At 42.2% G+C, this 25,919-nt stretch overlaps 1 protein-coding gene across 3 annotated transcripts in view; it reads left to right on the top strand.

The window, feature by feature from the left end:
- celsr2 (cadherin, EGF LAG seven-pass G-type receptor 2) overlaps window positions 1-25,919 on the top strand; it is a 70,091-nt gene that overhangs the window by 28,167 nt on the left and 16,005 nt on the right. For all 3 annotated transcript variants that reach the window (XM_006783399.3, XM_035904082.2, XM_035904077.2), the window contains exons 3-14: window positions 6,547-6,769; window positions 14,097-14,212; window positions 14,309-14,397; window positions 21,090-21,247; window positions 21,668-21,831; window positions 22,116-22,241; window positions 23,831-24,000; window positions 24,393-24,572; window positions 24,656-24,769; window positions 24,946-25,102; window positions 25,286-25,427; window positions 25,642-25,762. In XM_006783399.3, coding sequence (XP_006783462.2) covers window positions 6,547-6,769; window positions 14,097-14,212; window positions 14,309-14,397; window positions 21,090-21,247; window positions 21,668-21,831; window positions 22,116-22,241; window positions 23,831-24,000; window positions 24,393-24,572; window positions 24,656-24,769; window positions 24,946-25,102; window positions 25,286-25,427; window positions 25,642-25,762 — 1,760 coding nt within the window. The remainder of the gene's footprint in view (window positions 1-6,546; window positions 6,770-14,096; window positions 14,213-14,308; window positions 14,398-21,089; window positions 21,248-21,667; window positions 21,832-22,115; window positions 22,242-23,830; window positions 24,001-24,392; window positions 24,573-24,655; window positions 24,770-24,945; window positions 25,103-25,285; window positions 25,428-25,641; window positions 25,763-25,919) is intronic.

The following is a 25,919-nucleotide window of genomic DNA, read 5'->3' as shown; positions in this document are numbered from 1 at the left end:
TGAGAGTTTAAATATGCTAATTAATACAGTTTGAATATTAGGCTAGTTACCCTGTCTTTTTGTTGAGAGGTTAAGTGGGTCAAATACTGACTTTTTAATGTGATTTAAAGTTTCATCTTGTCTTTGAAGCCCCCATGATTGTATATTTATGATTACAGAGGAGCATTTTAACACCCTCTTTTCATCTTAGCTTGTTTATAACACGGAATAATATATACATATCTATATATTTGCACTTTATATGTCAATAATTAATATTCACAGTCAGAAGCTAAGTGTAAGTGTAAGATATAGACTGTATATAAAAGATGGAGAATGTCACCTGCTTATGCTAACTAGCTTCTTTTTTTTAGATTATATGTTTTTGTTTGTTTGCCTGCTAATTAAACTTAGCACACAACTGTATCTTAGGCCTCTGAAAGTTTTTCTCTATATCAGATATTATAGCTTTATTATGTTGCCTAGCAACCACCTACCAAAAGGCTAAATATGTTCCCTTCATGGTGTTTATGCATCTACAACACCTTAAATTTTGATTTATTCATAAATACATTCAATAAATCTGTGTGATGTAAGGCATGCTGTTAATAAATAGCATTATTAAAAACCCAGCAATTCAAAATATTATGAAGGCATATTTTATTTTATTTATTTTTACTTTTTTAGTTTATTCTCTATTTTGCATGCTGAAGCAGAAAATGCCCTTACAACAGCTTAAAACGACTATAAATCTTTTATTAAGTGTTGATATATCTCATACATATTCCATAAAAGGGTGTAAAATAAAGAGTGCACATTACATATTTTTTCTGTACTTACTGAAGGGATGATACTTAAATAAGAGACAGTTGTTTTGGAGCTGATTAGTTTATGTGCAGATGTGTAGCAGCTGTGAAATCAAAACTGCAGACCTGGTGAAGGAGCACTTCACTTCCTGAATAATCCGAAGATGATTACATTGACTAAGATCTGCTTGAAAAGGCCTCTAGTTTAAAAAAAGAAAGAGCTGAACTGAAGAATTGCTGAAAACCCCGCTGTTGTTTTTGTGCTCTCATTAATAGCGTTGCTTCCTTTGTTCCTCATCAGGCAATGAAAGATTTTTTTTTCACCTGGAGCTGCTCACAAAGACTCAAATAGTGTCGGCATTTGAGTGTGTGGGCTGGGTCGCTCCGAGTCCAGGTTGAGTGGCACTTACATATTCTTGCACAGTTGTGGGTGTTGGAGCTGTACCGCAGGTGCTTTTAACGGGAATCAGCAGAGAGGGAGTGAATGTGCGAGTGGGTGAAGTGGGCGTATTTTTGTCCACAGCTAGATTCATTTGCATCACTTGATGAGGTTTAGACCCCGATGCAGAGCGTTACCTGAATATGATGCAGTGGTTTACAGTTTAAGATGTCTCACTTAATCGGTTTGATCAAACAAGGTCATTTAAACACGGTTATACATGACGTATTTTCCTCTGATGTACAACTCCTGCTGCCGTTCCTCAGTTCATCACTCTCTACACTTCGATGGGGTTCAGTGAGAGTGTGTGTGTGTGTGTGTGTGTGTGCACGCGCGCGCTCTAAATTGCTCACTCTGTCTCTTTCAGGTGGGTGGCTAAGTGCTGTATAGCTGTGATTTTGTGTGTAAAGAAAGGTGGATGGACAATCTGTGCAAGGTTTATGTGTTAATGGTGCGTGTGCGTGCGTGCTGGGCAACTGTTGGACTGTAGGCGTCACCAGATGGTAGCAGGACAGAAAATGAAAAAAGAAAAAGAAACAAAAATGTATAACAGCCATCATCGTAGCTGTTTTTCAGAAACACGGAGTAAATGATTTGGCTCCTCCGATTCATTCTGTAGATGACGAACAACAAGACTGTTGTGCTGCTTTTGCTCTCACACATGGTCGTCTTAAAACACACGGCAGGAAGGATGCTCCTCTTTTCGAGCTCTCTGCATGAACGTGACTTCTCGTAGGAATCCTGGATGTGTTTGTGTTGATCATTCAGCAGATAACTACTGACCTCCACCTCCCTGTGATGATGAGATTTTTTTTTTCCTCTTTGCTAATTCGTACAGTCATTGAGAATACATTTGTGGGCTTTTAATGTGCAGACATGGTTTGCAACAAAAATATTCACACTCACATTTACAAATCGCCATGAACTCCTGCCAGACACACTGCAAGCCACTACAATTTTCTTCTGAGAGATGGCATGAATAAAAATGTTACCAGACACGTGTGTGTGTGTGTGTGTGTGTGTGTGTGTGTGTGTGTGTGTTGGTTTTTTTTTAATCACAGCATTTGCAAGATGCAACAGCCTCACTTTTTCTAAAGACTTTAGCTTGGGGCATCAGTCGATATGGATTCCCTGAACTGACTACCTCGCGTCTACCTCACTGTGTGCCCTTTGTCTTTATTTAGCAGTCAGTGGTGTAGAGAGGTGCACTAAACACCTGTAAACACCTCAACTTCAATTTCAGGGATTAACTGTTTTATGTAAAAAGATCCAGGACATTAAAAACTCACAGAGCATGTGTGGTCTTAATGCATGCAACAGATGATTTGACTAGTGATGAGGAAATTTATTTATGTGAACAAGTCACATTTGCCTCATTCTGTGTCCCTAATTTTTCCCTCGTATTTGCCTTAATTATTTATTAATTAAAGAAAATTTTGAGATGATAGAAAATGAACGGAGAGAGAGATGCTTAGTGATCTTATCTCTGTGTTGTAGGTATGTTTGTGTTGCGTGTGTGTGCGTGCGCGCTTGTGTACCCAGATGACAGATACAGCCAGAGGTCATGTATCAGTTGGGCTATCGATCACTTTATCTCATTATTCCCGAGTGGTTGCTCGCTTTAGCTGAACACTTTGCATATTCTCGCCCTGACCTCCTTTCTGTTACAGACAGGATCCTTGTTTGTTCTGTGATAGTGGATTTTACTCCCGGTTACTCTGCGTTTTTCGGTGCGTCCGGAGGGATCCACCCACCCGCTCTGTTTCACTGAGGAGGAGCGCTGATGCTCTTCTGTTACCTAGCAGCTCAGAAACACCCAGCTCTAAGATCTCTGAGGAAACGTCCCCTCTAGGAACGGTTTGCACAGATGGATGGTGGAGAGCTGCACTACGACCAGATATGTTTTTTTTTAAATGTATTTACAGCATCCCTGCCGTCATACTCACCCTGCTTCATCAAACACAACAAAGCGATAGACAAAACATGCATTTTTTATTGCTAATTGGCCTCAGATAAAGTGCAGCTGAATGTTGTTTTAATGTGCTGAGAGTGTGAGCCATAAGGAGTAGGTGTTGTCCAAATAATACCAAATAATTATTAGGTTATTTTGTCATGTTTTGATTTTCAGGGGTACATTTAGGGGTTTTTTTTGTTTCTCTCTCAATGTGACGATCCTGTGGGATTTATGATTATCTAAAAATACTATGAACCCATTTTGCAGAGAAATTATCAGAGAAAAACATGAATCATTTTGCTATTTGTGTAGGCAGAGGTGTTAATATCCTATTTTATATTCCATGATGTTATTTGCTTTGAAGCTTTTATTTCACTTTTACAGTTTGATGATGCCAAAAGTGACGTCTGCCTTATTTTTAGCTATAAAGTTTAATTATGGTTATTAGCAGAAAAGCTTATCTACAGGGCTTGCTAATAATATATAAAGACTGTATAATGTATATATTTAGATGTACTCACAAAAAGTAGAAAATGAAGGAGCCCAGTGGTTCCTCCTGTCTAAATTAAAGCGCGATCTCTGAGGTGTCTGTTCAATTTGCTGCTTAATGATTCATGCCGGCAGCAAACAGAGAGTGAGGGCACTGGATGGACTTATAGAGGTGCGTAAACAGAGCACAGAAGATGTGTCTGAATTATTGATCAAGACATTGTGTGGAATTGGGATTGTGAGCCCGTCCCCGCCCTGCTGCGCCGCTCACCTGGCAACACAAAGCTGCCATTTGCAGCACCTGTGGTGCAGGCATCTCCGCAGGGAGCCGGCAAACACTGAGAAGCATTTTACCTCAGATCAGTGAGCATGAGCTCTACAAATCGCTACCAAAATGTTCTGACTAATGTGTTTTTCCACAGTAAAGAAAACTTTGATGTTACTGGGACTTTTCTTCAGCTTCAGCTTCAGTGTGTTCGTCCACAGCGACTGCTTAAAGAAACAAAAGTGCTCTATTGCCTAAACAGCAAGTTGCTGAATTAATAACAAGGTTGCCAGCAGTGTAACAGGAAGGTTTTATTTTACAGCTGGCTGGCCATCAGTGGCTGTTTGTTCTCAGGAAGCATCAGTAAGAAGAGGACAGCTAATATTTGCAAGATGACAGGTTGGAGCCACTGTTAGGCTTCACTCCATCTGGAACAGAGCACTGACAGATTTTGACTTTATGCCACTTCAGGAAAGAGCGCACTTAGAAAGTGTTCACGATGGAGAGAAAATACACTGTTGTCCAGTTTTGCGATATTTTACTCATTTTTCCATTTAATGTTCATTTTATCCCACAACTCAGAGTTAAAGCAGCAGTTTATCTTTTAACCGCCCCATTAACCATCGCATTTTTATTCTGCAACCCTTCAGTGGGCCCTGATCCCCAGCTGGGATGCTAAAAAAGCAGTTCATGGCAGACTGGGTGGTTCCCGGGTTGTTCCTGGCCAATTTCCTCTCATTTGAGGAAAACGTCTTATTAGTGATTATTAATAAGAATTTATGAATAAAGGAATGAATACTATGTCGATGGTTTTCTGACTGAGAAACTGTGCTGTGAGAGCATATATATATATATATATATATATATATATATATATATATATATATATATATATATATATATATATGTATGTATGTATATATATATATATATATATATATATATATGTTTCTCAGCATTAATCTCTGCATTCTGACCGTGTCTCTGCTTTTGTGTTTATATAATCTTTTCTGTTAATCAATAAACGTTCAGAGTCATTATCAGGAAGTCTCGACCGGCAGTTCCTGAATTTATTGAGACTGAATGGATGTTTTCCAACAACGGCAATAAAACAAAAAAGCGTGCTTTCTGTGGACTGTGAATGGAGTGATTAATAGTGAAGGAGTAAATGAAAGGCCTGTGTATCAGTGCTGTTGGATGAAGATGTGAGCTGTGTGTGTGTGCCAGTGTTACAGTAGTGCTGCACGCAGCGGAAGTCTTCCACACTGCTGGCTTAGTGGCTTTGACACAAATTCCTGTTCGCCCGTGGGAGAGCGAGCAGTCTCGCCTCAGCAACCACTGCAGCCTCCCGTCCCCAAGACCGAGACAAATGGCACATGTGAGACAGACAGCGCTGCAGAGAAGGATGAAGACTCATTCATGGAGTCACAGTACACCGTCTGTCGCTGTCCCACGGCTACCCTGGTCCTTCCCTTCACATTGATCACAGTCTTCCTTTACTGGCGTCATGTGACCTCTAACCTCTCACAGTTCATCTCTGTGGATCTGGGACTGCAACTAACAATTCTATCATCACTGATTGAACTCTCAGTTAATCCAAGAACTGCAGGGTTTTTCCTGGCTCTGAATGGACCTTCGCTTCCAGTGACTACATGCGTAAACAGGATCTCAGTCCATGTGCAGTTTTTAGCATTATTCTACACATTTAACTGTTTTTCCTGATAGTTTGTTAATCACAAAATGCCTCTTATGTCTAATGAAACCCTATTTAACAAAACGGATTAACTTGGAGGTGCTAAAAAAAAGTCCTCTATGCAGACAAAACATCAACAAGAATATTTACTGTCTTATTTTTGCTTTGGAAAAATACTGATTTATTTGATTACCAACATTGCTGTTCGCTTATTTTCTGTTTATCTGTTTACTGATTAGTAAATGTCTTGTTTCCAGCCCGGTAGTTTGCCCAACCCACTATGAAACTTTACCGAACCCTAATGGATCAAAATAGATAATTCTCGATGGAGTTCTAAAAATGATATTTTTTTTTAGAGGAAAGGTAGGAGACAAGCCCTTTTTTGATTTCAAGTGATGAACTCGTCAAGTGTCTGAAAGGTGTGGAAAAAGCAGGGAGTAATCATCAGGAGCCACCTCAGTCTGCAGCAGAAAGTGCAATCATATCGTTTGAAAGCTTCAGAGTCTGAATGCACTTCCAGCTCGCTGCTTTTCAGCCATCGTGTCATTCTGCTGAATATAATTCAGCACAAACTGCAGCCTTATTCCCAGAGGGAGCAGAGGGAGTCATGCTGGGTGTGATACAGAGGAAAGAGACAGCCTGAAACTGCAGGCACTATCAAAGAGAAGCCAGTGTGCATGATTTCCTCTGATACACTCTGTAAACAGTGTTTCTAATTTATTTTTTATCGTCTCTGTTTCTGTCTAAGAGGTATTTATGAGCTGATATGAGGTGTTACTCTTGTGTAACGGCACATATAGGAGAGTTGCAGTGACAGAAAATAGCATATAGCACTGCCGCGTCCCAGATGGTATGCCTGCCTTATCACAAGTGATATGAATTCTCATTTCGCTCCCCTGCCTTTCTTCTATCCACCTCCAGGAGAACGCTGCGAGCTGTCGTCTCGCTCAGGCCGCTGTGCGCCGGGGGTCTGCAAGAACGGAGGCACCTGTGTGAACCTGCTGGTCGGCGGCTTTAAGTGCGAGTGTCCACCGGGAGGCTACGAGAAGCCGTACTGTGAGATGACCACACGAAACTTTCCCCCGCACTCCTTCCTGACCTTTAAGGGCCTCCGCCAGCGTTTTCACTTCACCCTCTCGCTCACGTAAGCTCCTCCTCCTCCTTCTCCCTGCAACCAGCTGCAGCTCACCTGCGCCACCTGTTCTGCACCATAGCTCTGTGATTCACTCTTCATCGACTCCCACACCCTGTGTCTGCATGCTCACTCACCAACCCTCACCCTCGCAGGAGTGTGCTCTGCCACCTCACATTTATGTAACCATAATGGTGTTTAATAGCAGTAATGGGCTCACTGAACAACAGCCATCTCCTGTAGAGCCACTTTAACTTTAGAGTATAGTATCTGTGCTGTGAATACACAATCACTGCTCAAACATACTTTCTGTTTGGCCTGTGTGCTCTGCACAGGCGTGCAGCATGACAAGTAAATGTTAGAAGGAAGGTGACCTGAAGAAGCTATGGTTTTGGAGAGGAGCCCTGCATAACATGGGGATGCTAATCCAACTGCCAAGAGTTAGTCTGATCTTATTACAGTCAGTGTCACCGGTCACTGTGAGCTGTGAGTCAGCAGCTGTCCTATTTTAGCACAGTCTCCCTCACCAGGACAAAGACTGGGAGAGACTGGAAAATGTGTGGCAGCATTACTTAGATTTAATCACCCTTTAAAATGTGTTTTTTTTATTCACAGTTCCTGGTTTTCTCTCCCTATTGTTGGAAAGAAGTCCTTGAATTCTTAGAAGAGTCAACATTTCTAAATGAAAATGTAAAATGTCATTTACATGTAGTCAAGGTTTTTGCCGTCTGTTTTTGGCAGAAACTTTCTTCTAATTGCTTTGGTTGCTATTGTAATTGGAATGAAAGTGATGGATCGGGCTCCTCAACCGGTACTGAAACTGTGAAAACGTGCAGCACAAACCAGAAATGGTTTGCACCCTTTGAAACATGTTAGCTGCAGTGCTGAAGCGCAGCTTTTACTTTGAGGATGAACCTTCTGAATTTATGGTCCGCATCATAGGTTATCATGCTGCACTACCCCTCAGCTAGCAGTTAATATTTCCAGACAAAGATGCAAACTCTTTGCAACCAATTGGATTCAAGAAGAGCCACCAACTTCCAGGAACCACTCCCCATATACATGTTCTTCTAGCAACCAGCAGTTGTTACACATCCACTATGGCGGACAACTCCTGAGTTTTGCACATGTGAGAAACGTCACATGAAAAATTTCAGTAGGAGTATAATCAGAATAGAACCATTTGAGTAAAGTCATCTTACCGACACATTGCAGATAAGTTACAGACAAGTTGCCCTCATTTGCACAGACTGACTCAGATTTATTGCAACGTGTTGGCAATCTGTCTGGGTTTAAAAGGAAGGCAGCAATTATTTGCAAACCTTCTCATATTTGTCAGAGACTGATTGTAATTGTATGTAGACTGGTTGCGTCCCCTTGCTCGAGCTGTATAATTGACTTGCAACTACCGTCAACCTCAGGGCAAGTTGCAATAATTACTTGCAAACACCAAGCAACCCACAATTTTTCTATTGTTGCAAGGAAAAATATCTACTCTAGACTGAGCCATGACGCATTAGACAGGGGGATGTGTGTATCTACAATATTTTTATTGCACAAATAAGATATAAATCTAAATCAGTGAGCCTGGTGAGCTGTTGGTGAGAAGAACAAAGCAACCCATATCCATCTGTTAACGAATGTAGCATTATCTATTCATCTGTTTCATCTATATCTATTCAAATAGCAGGAACAAATATGCACATTTTCTGTCATCTAACATAAAGTTAGAACTCAAAAGCAGCCTCTTTTTGTTCCTTTAAACTTTTCCCTGAATTTAACAGCGTAAGTAATGTCAGTGCTATCACTGGCGCTTTCTCTTAGAGCTAGAGGCGATACCTCAAACTAAAATTAGCATTTAGAAAAAATAGGAATGATTTGAGCCCAAGGTTCACTTTATTTTTTTTATACAAAAAGAAAAAGCTAAGCTACAAACCTCTCATGTATATTTCATGAAGCTCTGTTAAGTTTTTCTTCTACATCTTTTCAGCTTTTATTTCCTATCACGACAGTCCTTCTGTAGATAATAACACTTATAGTTTTACCTCAGAAATGCTCTGTAGTATCTGTGAATGCATTTTTTTTCCTTCCTTGTGGCATATCCTCCTTAAAGGTATTTTATCATATTGGTGCATTTTTTGTGCAACTTTAGCAGAATTCAAAATTAAACCAGAATCTTTAAATGTGTTCTGATTATTTTAAGGAGGATAATGAAGGGGGGGAGGTGCTTTAGAGGAGAGCAGAGAGTGAACACATGCAAAGACAGCAGGACCTGATGTCTTTGCATGGATCCTCCGTGTTATGAAACTAAATCAATGATAAAAGCTGTTCGTTGTGTTTGATATATGTCACAACAAGTGACAACAAGTATCACCTGTGGGATGGTTTCACAGGGAGTATGTCCTGACATTGTGCTCAGCTCACAATGGCTGTTAGTGGAAATGATATCCTCCCTTTGCGCTTTCTGGACCGGTCCATGTCTTTAAGTGAGGTTCAGATGACAATCTTTTTTGATGGAGAACTGCTCAGACCAGTTTTCAAAGCCATCTGTATTTCATGTGCATGTGAGAGAAGCTGTGAAGTAGCTGCTGTGCCAATACTTAGAGCTTAAAGCTGGTGAGGTCAACAAGTGGCTGTGTTACCTGAGCCTGCACCGATTGGGTTTCTTGCAGAGCTTCTGTCATGAAAAATGGCTCAGGGTGTGTGGTTGTTCACTCACTCAGTGTGACGACTAATTTTAGGTGGCTGAGATTTCAACAATATTACAAAAAGTGTATTTGGCTCAGAGCGAATAAGATTTAAATAAATTGCTTAAAAACTCAAGCTAAAGATTTTTGAGGACTTCTATTTTATATTAATCTTTTTAATATTGTCTGTAAGTGAAAAATAATATAGAGGTCACAGTTTATCCCATTTACTAATTCACATTAAAGTCAAAGTCGTGCTGAAAAGGGTTGTAAATGATATTTGACAGAGTGAGATGGAGGCAGATGATTTGCTGTGGTGACCCCTGAAGGGAGAAGCGAGCAAAAATAATGTAAACGTTTTTTACAGGATTAAGGAAACATCAGACATCCTTTGGTCCAAGCAGAAACTGCTGAAGCAACGGGATGTAAAGGCCTTGTAGTAGTCTGGTGGCTAGATGGTTACAGGGCTCACTTTGCTGGGAACCCTTCATCAGATTCAGCAGGTGTCTCAGAAGTGTCTCACCCCACACCCCACCTGTGAGAGGCATGCAGGTTGTGGTAGATGCTATGGGGTGAAACACCGACCCTGCAGAAGGGTTCTCATCAAGCAACTAGTCTCAGCTGCCCACCTGCTTTCTTCAGTTTTTGAAGCTTAAATGCAAACTTTCTTGAGGACATAGTAAAGCAGAAAACCACGGCTGTTGAGTTGGATGGTAAATGAGACGTGCAATACTTTAGCAAGGACCTCATCAAGCAGATATTGGTTCTCAGCTTTCTTCTGTTTCATAAGAACTAGTCTGTCCTCCCAGGACACAGTATGTCTGACCACCACAACGTTTTTTGTCGTGTCTGTATGGTGTGCGCTGTCACCTATTCTGGGAGTCTCCCAGTGAGAAGCTTGGTACAAGATAGAGGGCGGGTCCTAGGCAGGTGTTGTCACCTTGTCACCTTCCCATTGGAACTGAACAGGTTTGATCTCCCATGACATATTAGTGAGACCATGTTAATTGTAGCCTTTGTTTCCTGCTGACAGAAGTTGTACCCAGTGTGGTCTTCTGCTGCTGTAGCCCATCTACTTCAAGCTTCAGCGTGTTGTGCATTCTGAGATGCTCTTCTGCAGACCTGTAATGAGTAGTTATTTGAGTTACTGTTACTACTCCTATCAGCTCAATGCAATTTGGCTATTCCTCTCTGACCTCTGGCATCAACAAGACCTTTTCACCCAGAGAACTGACTCTCACTGGATATTTTCTACTTTTCAGACCATTCTCTGCAAACTCTAGAGATGGTTGTGTTTCTGAAATCCCAGCAGATCAGCAGTTTCTGAAATACTCAGACCAGCCCATCTGGCACCAACAACCATGTAGCATAGTCATCAAAGTCTCTTAAATCCACTTTCTTCATCCTTCTGATGCTCAGTTTGACCTTCAGCAGGTCGTCTTGATCAAGTCTACATTGCTAGATGCAGTCAGTTGCTGCCATGTGATTGGTTGATAAGTTGTTTAGTGAACAAGTGTAAAACAAAAAAAGAAAGAAAAACATTGAGGTTATAAAACTATTAAATCATTAAATCAGTATGTACGTGTGGGAAGATTAAACTAAAGCTCAAAAAGACTAAAGTATTTTACCCAACCCTAGGCTGTAACATCAATAATGGGATCATTTCTTTTCCTCCTGACTTCACACGTCCTCTGTATCACAGCATGTTATCATAGCGTGACATGGTTCCCCACATAAGGGGAGTCTGGTTGTTATTTTTACTGATGGGTGCCTAATGTGACACGCAGTGATGCCCGTGGAGTCAGTATTTAGTTCTGGCTGATTACCCTCATAGTTCAGAGGGCTCAGGGGGGCATTGTAGAGCAGCCTTTTAAATCGATACGTCAAAGACGAAGGACCGCTGAAGAGGCTCCAGAGCGGAGATAATAACTCTCCTTGACATTCTCTATTTTTCACTGCATGTTTAGAAGGAGTGTGACGGCACTGTCTGTACTCGCTCCACCGTCATTATCAGCCGGAGCATCGGCATCCTCTTTTCTCTGCGGTCGTGATTATCTTATCTCTCAGTAAGCAGGTCAGTGGTGCCATGCCCTCTGGCTGCTCTTCAGCTGGAGAACACGGCACAAACAGCATCATATACAGTAGCCCCTGAATCCCTGAAGACTGGCGGGGGCAGCTGTTCATGTATGGATATTTGGATGTATGAATGACATCCTTGCTGTAGAGACATAGCTTAGTGGGAGGCTACAGCTTCATTTTGGTAATGGAGAAGTCTGAGCGTGACCTTTCTCAAAGAAATATTTAATTAGCTCTTTCGAGGAAAATTTAAGCCGGATATCAATCGAGTAAAACAACCTGAAAATTCAGATGCCAGAAAGTCACACATTCTTCTCAGGTGGCAGATTTGCCCATTGTTGGTTCCCCTGTGGGGTGGATAATGAATGAATGTGGTAGTTAGCACCAGATCTAGTTTGTCATGGCACACTTTTAAATATCTCAGTGACCCATTTCCACAGGATCAGATTTACGACCACAGACTGCAGCTGACAGGTAAAGGCATGTTATTTTTAAACCACATGCTTTGATCACACATAGACAAAGCATCATCAGCTCTTTGCACCTGGGCTGTAAACTGTGTGTCCATATGTTTTGAAAGGTGCATTAATATGCGAGGACTATCCCTCTCTCTCTCTCCTCTCTCGATGCACCATCAAGACACAAATTTAAATCTGAACAACCACAGCATTGACTCCTTTTATGAGAAAGCTGCTGTTGTCATTACTCTGAGTTGTTTTACGGTGTGCATCTTCCTTAGTTGCAGTAGTGTTTTCCCCCCACTCTGCTGCTTTGACATTGCCCTAGTTTTCTGTCTCAGTGTTGCAGTGTGTCATTTAATGTGGCTCTGCTTCTATTCGTGGCACGCTGATTCCTTGACTGTCTGTGCTTCAAATAGTACTTTTTCCTCTCCTTTTGTTTTGTCTTGGCCTTATGCACACGATTAACCATATTATCTGTTTAATAATAGTTGTAAAAAAATGTAAAGAATTCTTGAGCTCATCTTCGTGCCAGCAAGCTGCACATCACACTGCGTTACTGGCTGTTTCCCTCCTTAGTGAAAGAAAGCAAGGTGATTCAGACGGGGTAGTATGAATCTTTTTAAATGGGTCAAACCAGACCCCTGCCCTCCTTCTTTTCTCTTTTAGCAGCAAATACAATCACGGCACCCTGCGTTTGCTTTTTCTGTTAGACGTCGTGTTTTTTGGTATCCTTATGTTTGAAGGCTGTAACATAAAAAGCAAATTCCATGCAAACAAAATTCCTGATGACCACAATACTTTAAAAAATACAGTAATTTTTGGTTGGAGACACATTTTTTGGACTTTATTTCCATAACACATTAATGTGCACATACACTTACAGTCATGGGGAAAAGGACTGTACAAAACTAAGCACGCTTTTACTATTTCCATATGAATTACAAGCATAAGTTGGAGCCAGGTGGTGTGAATCAAATGTATATGATTAATTGATCATCAGCAAGTGTAAAGACTTCTGTAAACAGGCGTCTTTATAGAGGTCTGGAATGTGTTAGCACAATGCCAAGGAGGAAGGGACATTGGTAATAATCTTAGAGAAGCAATTGTTGGTTCCCATGAATCTGGGAAGAGTTTTGTAGAAGAACCTACACAGACACACACACACACACACACAAACTATACTGAGCATTTTGTTTTTGTTGCTCGACCCACAGCAATCCTTTTTGGTTTGGCACACACTTCTGACTGCAGCTCTCTCCCGGCATTGTGCACACCTTCTGAAGGAGGCGTCCTCTTCACTCCAGCGTTACTAAAAGAAGTAGAGACCTTGTCAGTGTCACTCACCTGCCTGGCACCGCCCCTTGAGCTCACTGCGCCACCCCTCCCCTGCAGCTGAGCCAGAGACCACACCTCTGCCACATGTTACAAGACCATTTTTAAATAATAAGAAGTCCATCATTCTTAATGATTATACACAATTGGAAAAAAAATTAAGAAAGTTGCCAGTAGTGGATGCCCCAACAAATTCACCTCAAAGTCAGACTGTGAAGAAACTGCAAATAAGAAACCAAGAGATACATTTCAGACTCTGCAAACCCCAGTTTGATGTTAAATATTAAAGTTCCTGATAGTACAGGTACAAAAAAACAAATGAACAGGTATGATTTGTTTAGAAGGGCTGCCAGGAGAAAACCTATTTTCTCTGAAAGAACTTGACAACACAGTTTAGGTTTCAAAAGCTGTGTCTGAATAAACTACAAGAGCCCTGAAAAGGATGAGCATAAACACCTCATACCAACTCTGAAGCACGGTGGTGGAAGGGTGATGATTTGAGCTTGTTTTGCAGCCCTTTCTTTGCAGGACCTTAGCACCTTGCATTCATTGAGTTTAACATGAACTCCTTTTTGAACCCAAATGTCTGCAGGTGTATGAGATGAAAATATAATATAATACAATAACCACAATCATTGTTGTAAAGTAACAAACAGTTAAGTTTAAGCTGTGTAGGCAAATTTTGCTAAATGCAAAACAACAGATTTCTAACTTTAATTTTGGGGTTGAGTAAAAGAGACAGGAGATTGAAACCGGATTATACCATGTTTTCTCTTTTTTCAGGTTTGCCACCAAAGAGCCCAATGGTTTGTTACTTTATAACGGCCGCTTCAATGAAAAACATGACTTCATCGCAATGGAAATTATCAACGAGCAGATACAGCTCACCTTTTCCGCAGGTAGAGAAGTTCTTCATCAGGGTGGTGTTCAGAAAATACCTTTTTAATTCTCATTATCCTTGAATCTGTGCAGTCATTCACCTCATTGTTCTCCAGGTGAAACCAAGACTACAGTTTCCCCCTACATCCTCGGAGGTATCAGCGACGGCCAGTGGCACACGGTGGAAGTTCACTACTACAACAAGGTTTGTGTGAACTCTTAATTTTGCGTCTATGGTTCAAAGCAGTGGTCCTCACACTTTCCCGGGCATAACCTTGTTTCAGAAGTTTGCACTCACTTCTCACAGTTTGGTTTAATCAGTAACGAAACGAATGGATCTGAGGGGAATTTTCTTGAAAGAAAGGTAAACACATTAGCAAGCTGTCACTTAAATAAATATAATTTATTGCAAGTAAACTAACAAAATTCAGATATAAAAGAGGATTGGTGGCAGGTGGAAAGGAAGAGATGGCCAGCTTTTATAGCCTGGAAGGCCCGAGTGAGCTGCACTAGCTCACATGTCAGTTAATCATTAAGAGTAGGCCGGTACTTTCATGCAGATAGCAGGAGGAACGTCACAAAACCATAGAGAAAATACACTATTCCGTTTTTTTCCACTCAAATCGCTCATTCAACTTAGTTTCACTCATGATTTTTTCCCCCTAATCATCCACACCAACCCTGCAGAGGCTCACTGCCCAACTGTGCTTGTCTATGTCCAAAAGTGCTTACTTGCCAGGATCAGGACAAACTAATTAACACATTTGTTTTGTTTAAAATGTGCCAAAAATGTGCCCTTTCTTTTTGACTGAGATTTTTCTTGTGTAAAATTATTTTCTTTAGACATTAAATATTTGAAATGGCTTCGGTTAAACATGAAAAGCAGTGACCAGTTGGGGTCGGTCACTCTAAATTTATGCTGTGCATCGAAACCCAGCTCAGCCGTTTTCACACATCAGCTCCAGACAATGCTGAGAGGTTCAGGTCAGGACATCATCTGACATCCTTTATCATATGTAGACCACAGCATGAGATTGTTGCCTGGTTATGTTATGTGGTCATGTGATGTGTGTATAATTCACCTTCAAGGTTAAGGAACATTTAGCATATGTTCTGACTGAGTCAGACAAATATACCCCCCATGTTTAGAAAAGTACAGTGCTGCAGTGTATATTCAAAAACTGCTTTTCAGAATACAAAAACATCATTAAGCATTGTAACTAGACTTTCTATTTGATGCCCCCTTTGTAAAAGCAAAGGTCTCTTGGGTTTGTTCAGTTGGCACTCGAGTGCAAAAACCTAAATCAGTCACTGAAACAGGAAAAGGTGGAAATCGGTGCTTTCTTGTGTTTGCTCTTCTTTTCTCTTACACTTATGTTTAGGCAGAAACAAACTCATGATCTCGAAAAGATAGGAAAAGGTTGAAGTAAAAATTCATAAAACCATTAAGGAAAACTGGAAAGTGCTCGGGGATAGGAAAGTGTATACCAGGTGGTTAAATCCAGCCAGGCTGAGTTAGTGACGACATCTGGAGAGAAATCCTGATATTCTGCAGTTGACAGACTGCAGTGCTCCAGCCTGGCTGGCAGCAGCGATAACTGGCAGCTGACGCTCTTCCTCAGCGGCCTTCAAGGCGTTCATAGAGGGCTGACTGTAGTGGATGTAAACCGGTTTGCAGACAGGAAGCTGTGAGCTGTGTAAGTTGGCTGTTCTGCTGCGCCATCAGACTAAAGAGTCGTTGCTGACAGGCTGATGATCTGGAAGAGAGCCAGCATGCCAAGCAGACACTGATGGAGGGAGAGCGACAGACGAGAGAGGAGGGGCGGTGAAAGAATGAGTGGGGAGGCCCGTGTTTTTTCCAGACATGCTCAGATTGGGCCTAATATGTCTGACTGGTACATTTCTCTGTAAGAATCTCACAACAACTCAATCAGTGGAGGAACTTATGGAGCTGTTGTGTCAGTACTTTCCCACCCAGGACCAACAACGCAGGATGTCACATTTTAGTCTATTGAGGAAGTCACTTTGCATCATAAAGATGTTGCCAGGCAACACCCCCGCAGTGCATATCTTCTATTCAATGCGTATAATAACACGGCCATGTTAGATTTTAGCCAGTTGTACTGATAAAAAAAAAAGGGGGGGGGGGCACATCTTGTTAACTTTTGGATGGAAACTTGTTGATTCTTCGCCTACAAACATTTTTGTCTCATTAATCAAATCGATAACAAAAACTTCAACAGCTCTGATTCTTTGTTCAATTTATTTTTAAATTGGGTAGAAATTCCCAATACAGCCAAATGAAGCCTTATTTATACTTCTGAGTGAAATAGACATCATAAGCTACGTCTTAACTGGAAACTCTTTTAACCCTACCCATATGAAAAAGAAATAGTAAAAACATATATGATTTTCTCATGAAAGTGGCCACTTTCTCATTACTTTCATATATTGTTTTAGTAAGTATCCAAAACATACAAGTTTCATTATATAATTTTTCAAGGGATCTTATATGTGTTTTCACTCTTGTATGCTTTTCATAAAAGTTTCACACAAGACAGATACAAACTTTATAAGATTTATATATATCTTTTCCATATGGGTACACCCAATCCTTTCGCGTAACCTGACGTGGATGTAGAGAAATTTTGCTATGTGTAGAGTCGGCGCGGTCCACAACACCTGAGTGGCGTGGAAGGTTATGGGATAGGGTTAAAAGGGTTTTCCGGTTAGATTGTCACTACTACAGTGTAGCTTTCCCACAGAAGTCTAAATCATGCTTTAAGCACATGGCTCTGGCTGTGGAAGCCCCACCCACCTGCTGCTGTTTGAACATTATGTTTATGAGGGGCAGCCAATCAGAAGAAAGCTGGCTTACAGGGAGGGTGGCCTTAATGGGAAGTAGTTAAAACAACTTAAACAAATAATGAACATTGAACTCATTGAGCCGTATGTGTTCGGCACAGTGGCCACTTCATTAAGGAGAAGAGTAATCCTGCCGTCACTAAGGTTGTTCAGTGTGTTCATTCAACAACTCTATGATGATTTCAAGGCTGTGGTTTGTGGTGCACCTCTTTGAGGTGTTGTTCTCATTTTCCCACCTTGTTTATAACAATGAATGTAAGCCACATAATATCTAACTAACGCAGAGCAGTCAGACTTCTCTGTTTGGCAGCTGAGAATATTCATTGCACTGAAAGCCTCATATTTTCGGGGGCTGAATATCCCAGAAGTGTGCAGGATTCAGCTCAAGCTCTAGCTGAACTAATCCTCTCATATTCCACATCCTGTGAGTCGCTGAGGTAGAAACATGGCTCCTCCCTCAGGAGGTATCCCACGGTGGCCCTCTCTGACCCGTCCCTGTCCACGGGGGGGTGGGGCAGGGTGAGTGAGGGAGGAAGGGGGGTGGTGGTGGGGGGGCATTTTTAGATTGAAATGTGGCTTTCAGGACGGCGGGGGACTGTGGAGAATGGCAATGACCGCTGCCTTTGTGTTTGCCTCTGCTTCCTTTGGGACCATGGGCAGTGAATGATGCTGCCCCGGGGAAGGTGCCCCTCTCTCTCTTGCCCAGCGAGGACAGAAAGGCAGAGCAAGAGAGGAGCGAAAGGAGTGTAAAGAAAGGCAAAGTGAAGTATTGACTCGGGCTTTGAACGAGGACGCCGCGCTTCAGGGCCAACCCCTCTTGTTGCTATGGTTTTACTAGTCAATCTTAGATCCCATATTTGTGTTGCTCGCTGCCAGGCTCCTCCTGCGCCACCCCCGTCACCCTCTATGACAGGGAACTCATATTCCCATAATCCCCTGTAGCGGCTTGTGAGAGCAGCGTTTTAAGCGGAGCAGAGCAAATATGTGCGCTCCGATCAGCTCTGACAGGACGTGTTTTGTGCGGCAGAAAGACACGCTGACAGACAGTCATTATTGGAGAGTCAATAGCCGTGACTGATGACAGCAGAGGTCAGTGAAAGGAGCGTCCAAGCTGGAGCGCTGCCTGTTTCAGAGCTTTCACAGCGAAGGGAAAACCGTGGAAAAGAGCATGTCGGGTGATTTCACCTTTGGCAATTCAGACAACATGTTTGCTTGTTTCATCATCAACAAATTTGTAACAAATTGGTCTCAAGGAGGAAAAACTGCAAGGCAAAAGCCACCATCAGACTCTCCTTTTTCCATTCACCGCTGAGCGTATTGTGACTTCCTGTGGGAAAGGTGCTCAATAACAGGGCCCGTTGTGCTTTTCTGGGAAATAACACTTTCAGGACATGCACAAAATGGATTCATCTTCATATTTGACTCTGTAGGTTTCAAGCGAGTCAGTCTGGAGGATAGATGGGCATTTGTGGCGATGGTCGTTCCAGCAAAATAATTAGTGCACCCATGATGAATCTGAATGAGCTGTGTGCTGTCAGGGCCAGACATAATGGCCTAAGCATCCTTTCTGACAGTTCTCACCATTTACCGCCTCAGTTTGAGCCCCTGTGAGGTCTGCAGATCTGTTCATGCAGTTAGGTACCCTGCATTTTAAATTATATTCAAGTGTTTTATGCATCTTTTTTGATGTATGTGCAGGTTTATGCTTTACTTTCAGAATCAGAAAAGGTATTTTTCTATTGCACAAAGCTTTGGACTATTTCATCTCCACAGCTACAGCACCAAGATTAAATAATACAATATATTACAAATGTTCCCTAATAATACATATAGGTCTAATAATAATTTAAGAAAGATAACCTGCTATAAAGAAGTTGTTTCTGACTCACTCTCAAAACCTCCTGAAGAAGCCTTCATGTTCAGAAAAACAGCAGCACTTTAGATTTCTTTAATAAACTTGAGTGTGCTCAGTCCCTCCGGTGGATCTTCCACAGCTGGAAGCAGAAAGGCTTAAAGGGATAATCTGGGAATTTTGGTGTCTCAGATTGGGTGCAGGTACCCCCGGGGGTGCTCTGGTGTACTGCTATGAGTGGATGAGTTCTTTTGTAGCAAAAACAGCATTGAAGTGTTTTTCAGTTACTGGTTTGTTTAATAAATCAGACACTGATGGTGCACTGCTGTTTTCAGGTACCCATACATATTTTTTCACCCTTTTTATTCAAAGTGGAATACGGTTCTGAAAAACAAACCACTACTTTAAAATCATTTCTATGATCTTTGTGTTTTTGAATACTTTGACTTCTTTGCAAAAGTCCTGATGTTTATGAGTCAACGTAGATTGCATGAGTTCAGTACAGAGTCTACTGCTAACTCATAGAAAAACCTCATGTTTAATCTTTTCTGCATTATATAGCATTATATCAGTAAGCCCTCACCTGCCCACTATTGTTTTACCACCTTTTCTATAAACCATCCTTTCTGTATGTTTTGAGCTTCTGAAGAGTCGTTAGTGATTAACTTGGATCAAAACCTGAAAATCCACCTACGTGATCCTCTTTGCATTGTGAAGCATTTCAGGTGAGGTCCTGTGAAAAGACCAATTATACAGCCAGATACGTTATTGGGTTATTATTGGTGCTGTTCATATCACCAGCACTGTGCACACTGCAATCACAAGACACAAAAGGGAAAATTTAACAAACTGTCGCCTCTCTGTTACAGATTTAATGCAATCCGCTCGATGAAAATCATGTGAGATGAGTTAAATTGCTGCAGTGCCTTCAGCTAAAATTATCTGTCATTACTTCATACTTTCTATACTGGTTTTTTTTCTTAATAGTCTTGCTAGGATTGAGCTGCTGAAAATCTGCAGCATATCTCTAGCTGGGTTTCTCTCATCAGAGCTTTTAAATTAAGAGATCAGACGTCAGCGACAAAGGAAGTCATAACAGTCAGGAAATTATCATTCCTGAGGCTCATCCAGAGGGGATGTGTTTTAATTTAACCTCATGGAGGAATCCGTTTTTCAGACAGCGAAAACAGAAACCTAATGTGTGTTTCGAAGACATCAACAATAAGCCAGTTTTTTCTTACTATCGCTGCACATGAGACTAGATAATTCCTGCTAAATCCTGTCTGACCAGCTGACGGCTCAGCGGCCCGTCCTCGCCTGCAGACGGCCAAACTGGTCAGCTGTGCGTGAGGGTGGTCACTGCTCTGCTCTCAGCTCGTGACACCAGCTTGAACCTACACTTAGGGTTATTAGAAGCTTGACGTGACCCCGGAGAAACCGGGCGGTTTGAAAAGAGGTCGCAACCTTTATTGACAGCATCATAATTCTCTCTCTCCAGCCCTCCTCCTCCTTTTCTTACTCCCCCCCCCTATTGATTTCTCAGACAATGAAAAGATCCTTTGTCGACCGGGCGATGTCCTGCGGAGAGCAAGCCCATCTCCCGCATGTGTGTGTGCATGCATGCGTGCATGTGTGTTTGCTTGCCAGCCGTTGCCTTTACCTCGAGCTGCTATGATCTGAATTATTAAAATGCTCGACGGCAGCGAGCTGATGCTGAACGGGAACTGAACTGAGTGCGATGCCAAAGATCATTTATTTGCCTGTTGTTTTCCACTTTCAAAGTTTGAATCTTTAATCTGGCTCATAAAGCTACAAACAGCTTAGCTCCGGATGAGACACGCAGAACTTTTTGTTCTGTTTTATTAATCTTTTAGCAAATGGAGCACAATAATGTGTATTTTCATAATAACACATTTCTGAGGCTATTTATGAATGCTGAGTGATCAAAAATACCTCAATTTTTCAAAAATAGCAACATGGTAATACTGTTTTTTTCTTTTTCTGTGGTTCATGATTTTGTCGGTAATTCTCATTTATATCTGACATGCAATACAAAAATGGCAAAATTCCAAATCCCTGTGAACATGGATGAAAATGTGAAATAAAACTATTCTTAGTTAAATCCCCACCTTATGGAGAAAGTGCCCCTTAATTTATCACGCGTTTGTTTCGTTCTACAGCCAATCTTAAACCAGGCCGGCCTCCCGCAGGGCCCCTCAGACCAGAAGGTCGTCGTAGTGACGGTGGACAACTGCGACACCTCTGTGGCCCTGAGGTTTGGGCACATGATTGGAAACTACACGTGCTCTGCTCAGGGCAGCCAATCAGGGTCCAAAAAGTAAGTTTGCAACAGGCACACCAGAGAAAAGAGCTGTTCTGTTGAGATCGAGAGATAAACCGTAACTAACCTTCTTTTCCTTTGCTTTGTGTAGTCTCTCTTTACTTCTGTATTGATCTCAGCCATTTACTTTATTACTGTCTTTGCCTTCACCTCAGTAGTTCGAGTAAACTTGTTTTGAAATGAGGTTCCACATCTGCGGGGTGTTGGCTAAGCTTTGGTTTCTTCATTTACTGCAATGTTTATCCTTTCTTTTCCTTTTTTTTATCTCCCAAGGGAAAATAACACAGCAAGACCGTGCCTGTAATGAATATTTCATCACCTCTCTCCCCATACCCCCCACATTACTGTTGATAATGTGTTTGGTTTAGGCAGAGTGATACTCTGGGTGCATGTATGTTCACGGTTCTGTGTTGTCAGGTCTCTGGATCTGACGGGCCCCTTGCTCCTCGGAGGAGTCCCTAAACTCCCAGAAGATTTTCCTGTTTGTAACCAGCAGTTTGTGGGCTGCATGAAGAACCTGCGTATCGACAACCAGCACATAGACATGGCCAGCTTCATCGCTAACAATGGCACTCTGCCAGGTATGCATTGTTTTTAAGCTCGCTGTCCTTTAGTTCAGCTCTTAAACCTGGCTCTGCTTTGCAGTCAAACAGTGCACACTGTTAGATCAGCCAAGTGAGGAAAACCTGGCAGAGGAAACAGCAGTGACTATAATGAGAGCAGCGGGGAAGGTAGAGTCAGTGGGAAATGATTGTTGTACCTGCTATGAATAGTTTATTACCATCTGACTCTTTTCTACTGATGAAATAATGAGCTACGATAGATCAAACGGGTGTATTACCCTCTTATTTTCCTGCCCTTCAAGGATGCTCTGCCAAGAGACACTTCTGCAACAATAACCCGTGCCTGAATGGAGGAACCTGTGTGAATCTGTGGGGCTCCTTCAGCTGTGATTGCCCACTTGGGTTTGGAGGACGAAACTGTGAAAGAGGTGAGTGAGTCAAGTGGAAAAGAGCGAGGCATCAGGGAGGGGGAGACACTCAGACATAAGATAATAGTAGATATGAATTTGTCTGCAGCTGTGATGGAGGTCTGTGAACTTGTAACGTGAGTGTGGAGGCGGCAGCTAATGCCTGAAAAAGCCAACAAACAAAGAAAAAACCCTGAGCAGTCTGGAGTGTTTTGCTGCACACTGATAGCTGCTTTCTGGGTGCAGTGATCTCATTACAGCAGCTTAAACGCCCGATTTAGGACCGAACTTTAAATGTAATCTGCTTGATGTTGAATTTTCTCTGGTTTACATGATGTTGAACCAGTTTAATACTAATGTTTTTTAACCTTTGAAGATATATACAGTATGTAGCTTATATTTCTGTTCAGCGTCTCTTTATGTTTCACTCGATCTCCTGCAGCTGTTGTCTGCGCTGATTTATGGTTTAAAGGAATTTGAGAAGAGACAGCCGAAGAGAAACGAGCTTTAGAAGAGATGGCAGTAAAAAAAAATGTTCAAAAAGCACCTTTGTTTTTACAAGAAGTTGGGTCGGGTTATTTATTGGTGTGTTTCTTTCATGCAGAACAAGTGAGGATTGCAAGTTCCTGAGTTGCGCTGACAGGTGTGCTGTGAAGAACAGACACGTGTGAAGGAAAAGTGAGGATGAGAGTGGAAGTGGGGCAGACTTTAGTGTAATAATGTGAAATTTCAGCATACTTTAAACAAAGGAGTTTTTAGTGCCTTAATGTTTGTGAAGCTATCCGTCCCTTTCACCCTTCAGCAAATTGCATTTTTCATTATTCGCTGACATTTACCAGACAAAATCAATAGAAAGACATATTTCTTAGCTTTCAGCTTGATGCACAAAATATGGATTTATAAATGACGACTGCCAAAGGTAACCAGGTGTTGAATGAAGGGTTTTTTTATATATTATTTTGAATCTAAATGATTGAAATCTAACTGGAGATTCTCTCTCTGTATCTCACTCATGCAGCCACAGTGTGTCAGGTTTATTTGTCATCGATAATCAATCCTCAGGGCCTGGGTGACTCAGGTGCTTCACTTCACTTCACGCAGAGACAGCTTAATGACGAGGAAACTGCTCCACATAAAGCAGAGTGTCCTTCTGTGTCACTTTTCTCAGCGTCTTAAGGGACCGAGGAAACTTCTCATTCAGTGCGTGTTGGAAGTTGAAATGAAAAAAAAGAAAATGATCAAAAAAGCAAAAAATGTAATCAGAGTTGAAAAGAGATAAAAGAGAACTTCAGAGTCATCTTATCTGTTCCATGGAAGCATTTCTAGAAAGCTGCAGTTCAGAAAGCAGATCTGTAGAGAAAGGTCTCTTACGTCTCTTTTCGTACCTCAAAGAGTGACGGTTGTTCAGTCAGTTTTGGCTAAAATCTGAAGAAAAGCTGCAGAGAGCTTCCTTTCTGACAGTAATGGCTCCCTCTGTCAGCTACTGTGAAATTCTCCCTCCTCATTTTCAGCATCACCCCTTCTGCCTTTCAGCCACTCGCTCTCTTTACCATGAAGTATGTCATGTGATTTTTGTCATCCGTTTTCGTCTCTGCCCTCTTTTTCTGTAGTTATGGCCAACCCACTGCGTTTCCTGGGTAACAGCCTGTTGCAGTGGAATAACCTCGCCACGGTGGCGGCCTCCGTCCCCTGGCATGTGGAGCTCATGTTCCGCACACGCCAAGCCAGCAGCACGCTGCTTCACATCTCCTCTGGCCTGCAGCACAACCTCACACTGCAGGTGAGAGCCACATATCCGAAACGCGCATCCTGTCAGGACCGAAGCAGATATGCGGTTTAATAGGAGAGGAGGAGCTGGGGTGATGATGGGTTGCAAAGAAGCTTGCAGATGTGCAGTCGCTGATGTTAAGAGAAAACATGTCCCAAAACACGGGACATTTTCAACTTTATTCTAACTTTAGTTCTTTTTTTTTGAGCTTGTCTCGACTGGCGCCTCTTTGATGTTACATAACTCAGTCTATTTCCAGCCCTGCACACCTATGATGTGCTGCAACACAAGGGATGATCTTTTGAACTGGAGGCTGTTCAAAGGTTGTTATCTTCTGCAGTGCAGTTTCTTTGCGGTCAGTTTTTCATCCTGTGTCCGTCTCCCTCCTGCTGTCGTCTTTGTAGCTGCGTGGTGGGAGTGTGTTGATGGGGCTGCACAGGGGGGAAGACTCCACTCTCTCCCGTGTGGAGGAGGTGCTGGTGAACGACGGAGACTGGCATCATCTGCAGCTGGATATCAGCATAACAGGGGGAGCGGCAAGCTACCATAAGGCTGTTTTATCTTTAGATCACGGACTCTACCTGGTGAGTTATTAAATTCTAGCTGCGATTATAAATGAAACTCTTGTAGCTTTTAGCCATGAAGTCACTGCCGTGTTCCTTTTCAGGCCAGCATGGATGTGGATGGAAAGCTGCAGGACTCCAAATTGAAGACTGTGAGCGTAGGTGGTTTGGCAAAGCCTGATGGGAAAATTCAGCATGGCTTCCGCGGCTGCATACAGGTTTGTCCTCTCTGCAGACCACATTCATGTCTGCGTTTGTGATCGTGAAGGCGAGCAGTTCAGTTTGATGTTTTAACGTTTTAACCTTTATTTGAATTTGTGTGAACAGCTGTTTGTGTAGTTTAAAGACATCGTGCTTCACCCCTTTGCTTGCATGTATGATTGTTTCCCTGCAGGGTCTGCGTGTTGGCGGGGCTGTGAGTCTCTCTCAGGCGAGGAAAGGGAACGTGGAGCAGGGCTGCAGCGTGCCCGATCCCTGCAGCTCCAATCCCTGTCCGTCGAACAGCTACTGCAGCGACGACTGGGACAGCCACTCTTGCAAGTGCATCAATGGTCAGTCTCGTCACATGATCACAAACCCATGAACGTAACATGTTTTTTGCCTTTTTATCATTCTGTTTCTGTCTTTAATCTTTAGTTCAAATGAATAATCATTTTTTTAAATTGTTGTTTATTGTTTTTACCACGAGCCACTGCAATTTACTGAAAGTCCCCACCTGCTTTATTTTTTTGCAGGTTATTATGGCTCCAACTGCACTGACGTGTGCTCGCTGAACCCCTGTGAACACGAGTCGGCGTGCACCAGGAAGCCGAGCTCCTCTCGGGGTTACACCTGTGACTGTCCCAACAACTACTTTGGCAATTACTGCGAGAAAAAGTATAGCCTTCCACATTTATGTAAAACACTGCAGGGCTGGTTTTAACTCGGCTAAATCCAGCTGGCCGGGTTTAAATCCAACCCTTTGCTGTGTGTCTCTGTTTCCTCTTCACTGCACTGATTTTCCAAATTATAACAATAATAAAAAACACTGCAGTGTTCTTCCTCCTGCACCGCAGACAGGACAACTGACCTGTAATGTCTGTCTCCACAGGACCGACCTGCCGTGTCCCAGAGGCTGGTGGGGTCACAAGACCTGCGGCCCCTGCAGCTGTCAGACAGACAAGGGTTTTGATTCTGATTGCAACAAGACGAGCGGAGAGTGTCGCTGCAAGGTGAGCTAGCATCCCCGATTTATTCACCTGTAATAAAGTGCACATCATGTCCACTCAAATAAATACAAGCTGTGCATTTTTTAACAACTTTCACACAATCCCAGCCCATTCTTCGTTAGCAAATCTCTCTCAATCTCTTCCAGATTTGATGGTCTTC

Source organism: Neolamprologus brichardi, chromosome 5 (genome assembly GCF_056152115.1).
Source record: "Neolamprologus brichardi isolate AB-2024 chromosome 5, ASM5615211v1, whole genome shotgun sequence".
NCBI lineage: Eukaryota > Metazoa > Chordata > Actinopteri > Cichliformes > Cichlidae > Neolamprologus > Neolamprologus brichardi.
Note: the sequence above shows the minus strand (reverse complement) of the source record. Positions and strands in the feature narration are given on the sequence as shown.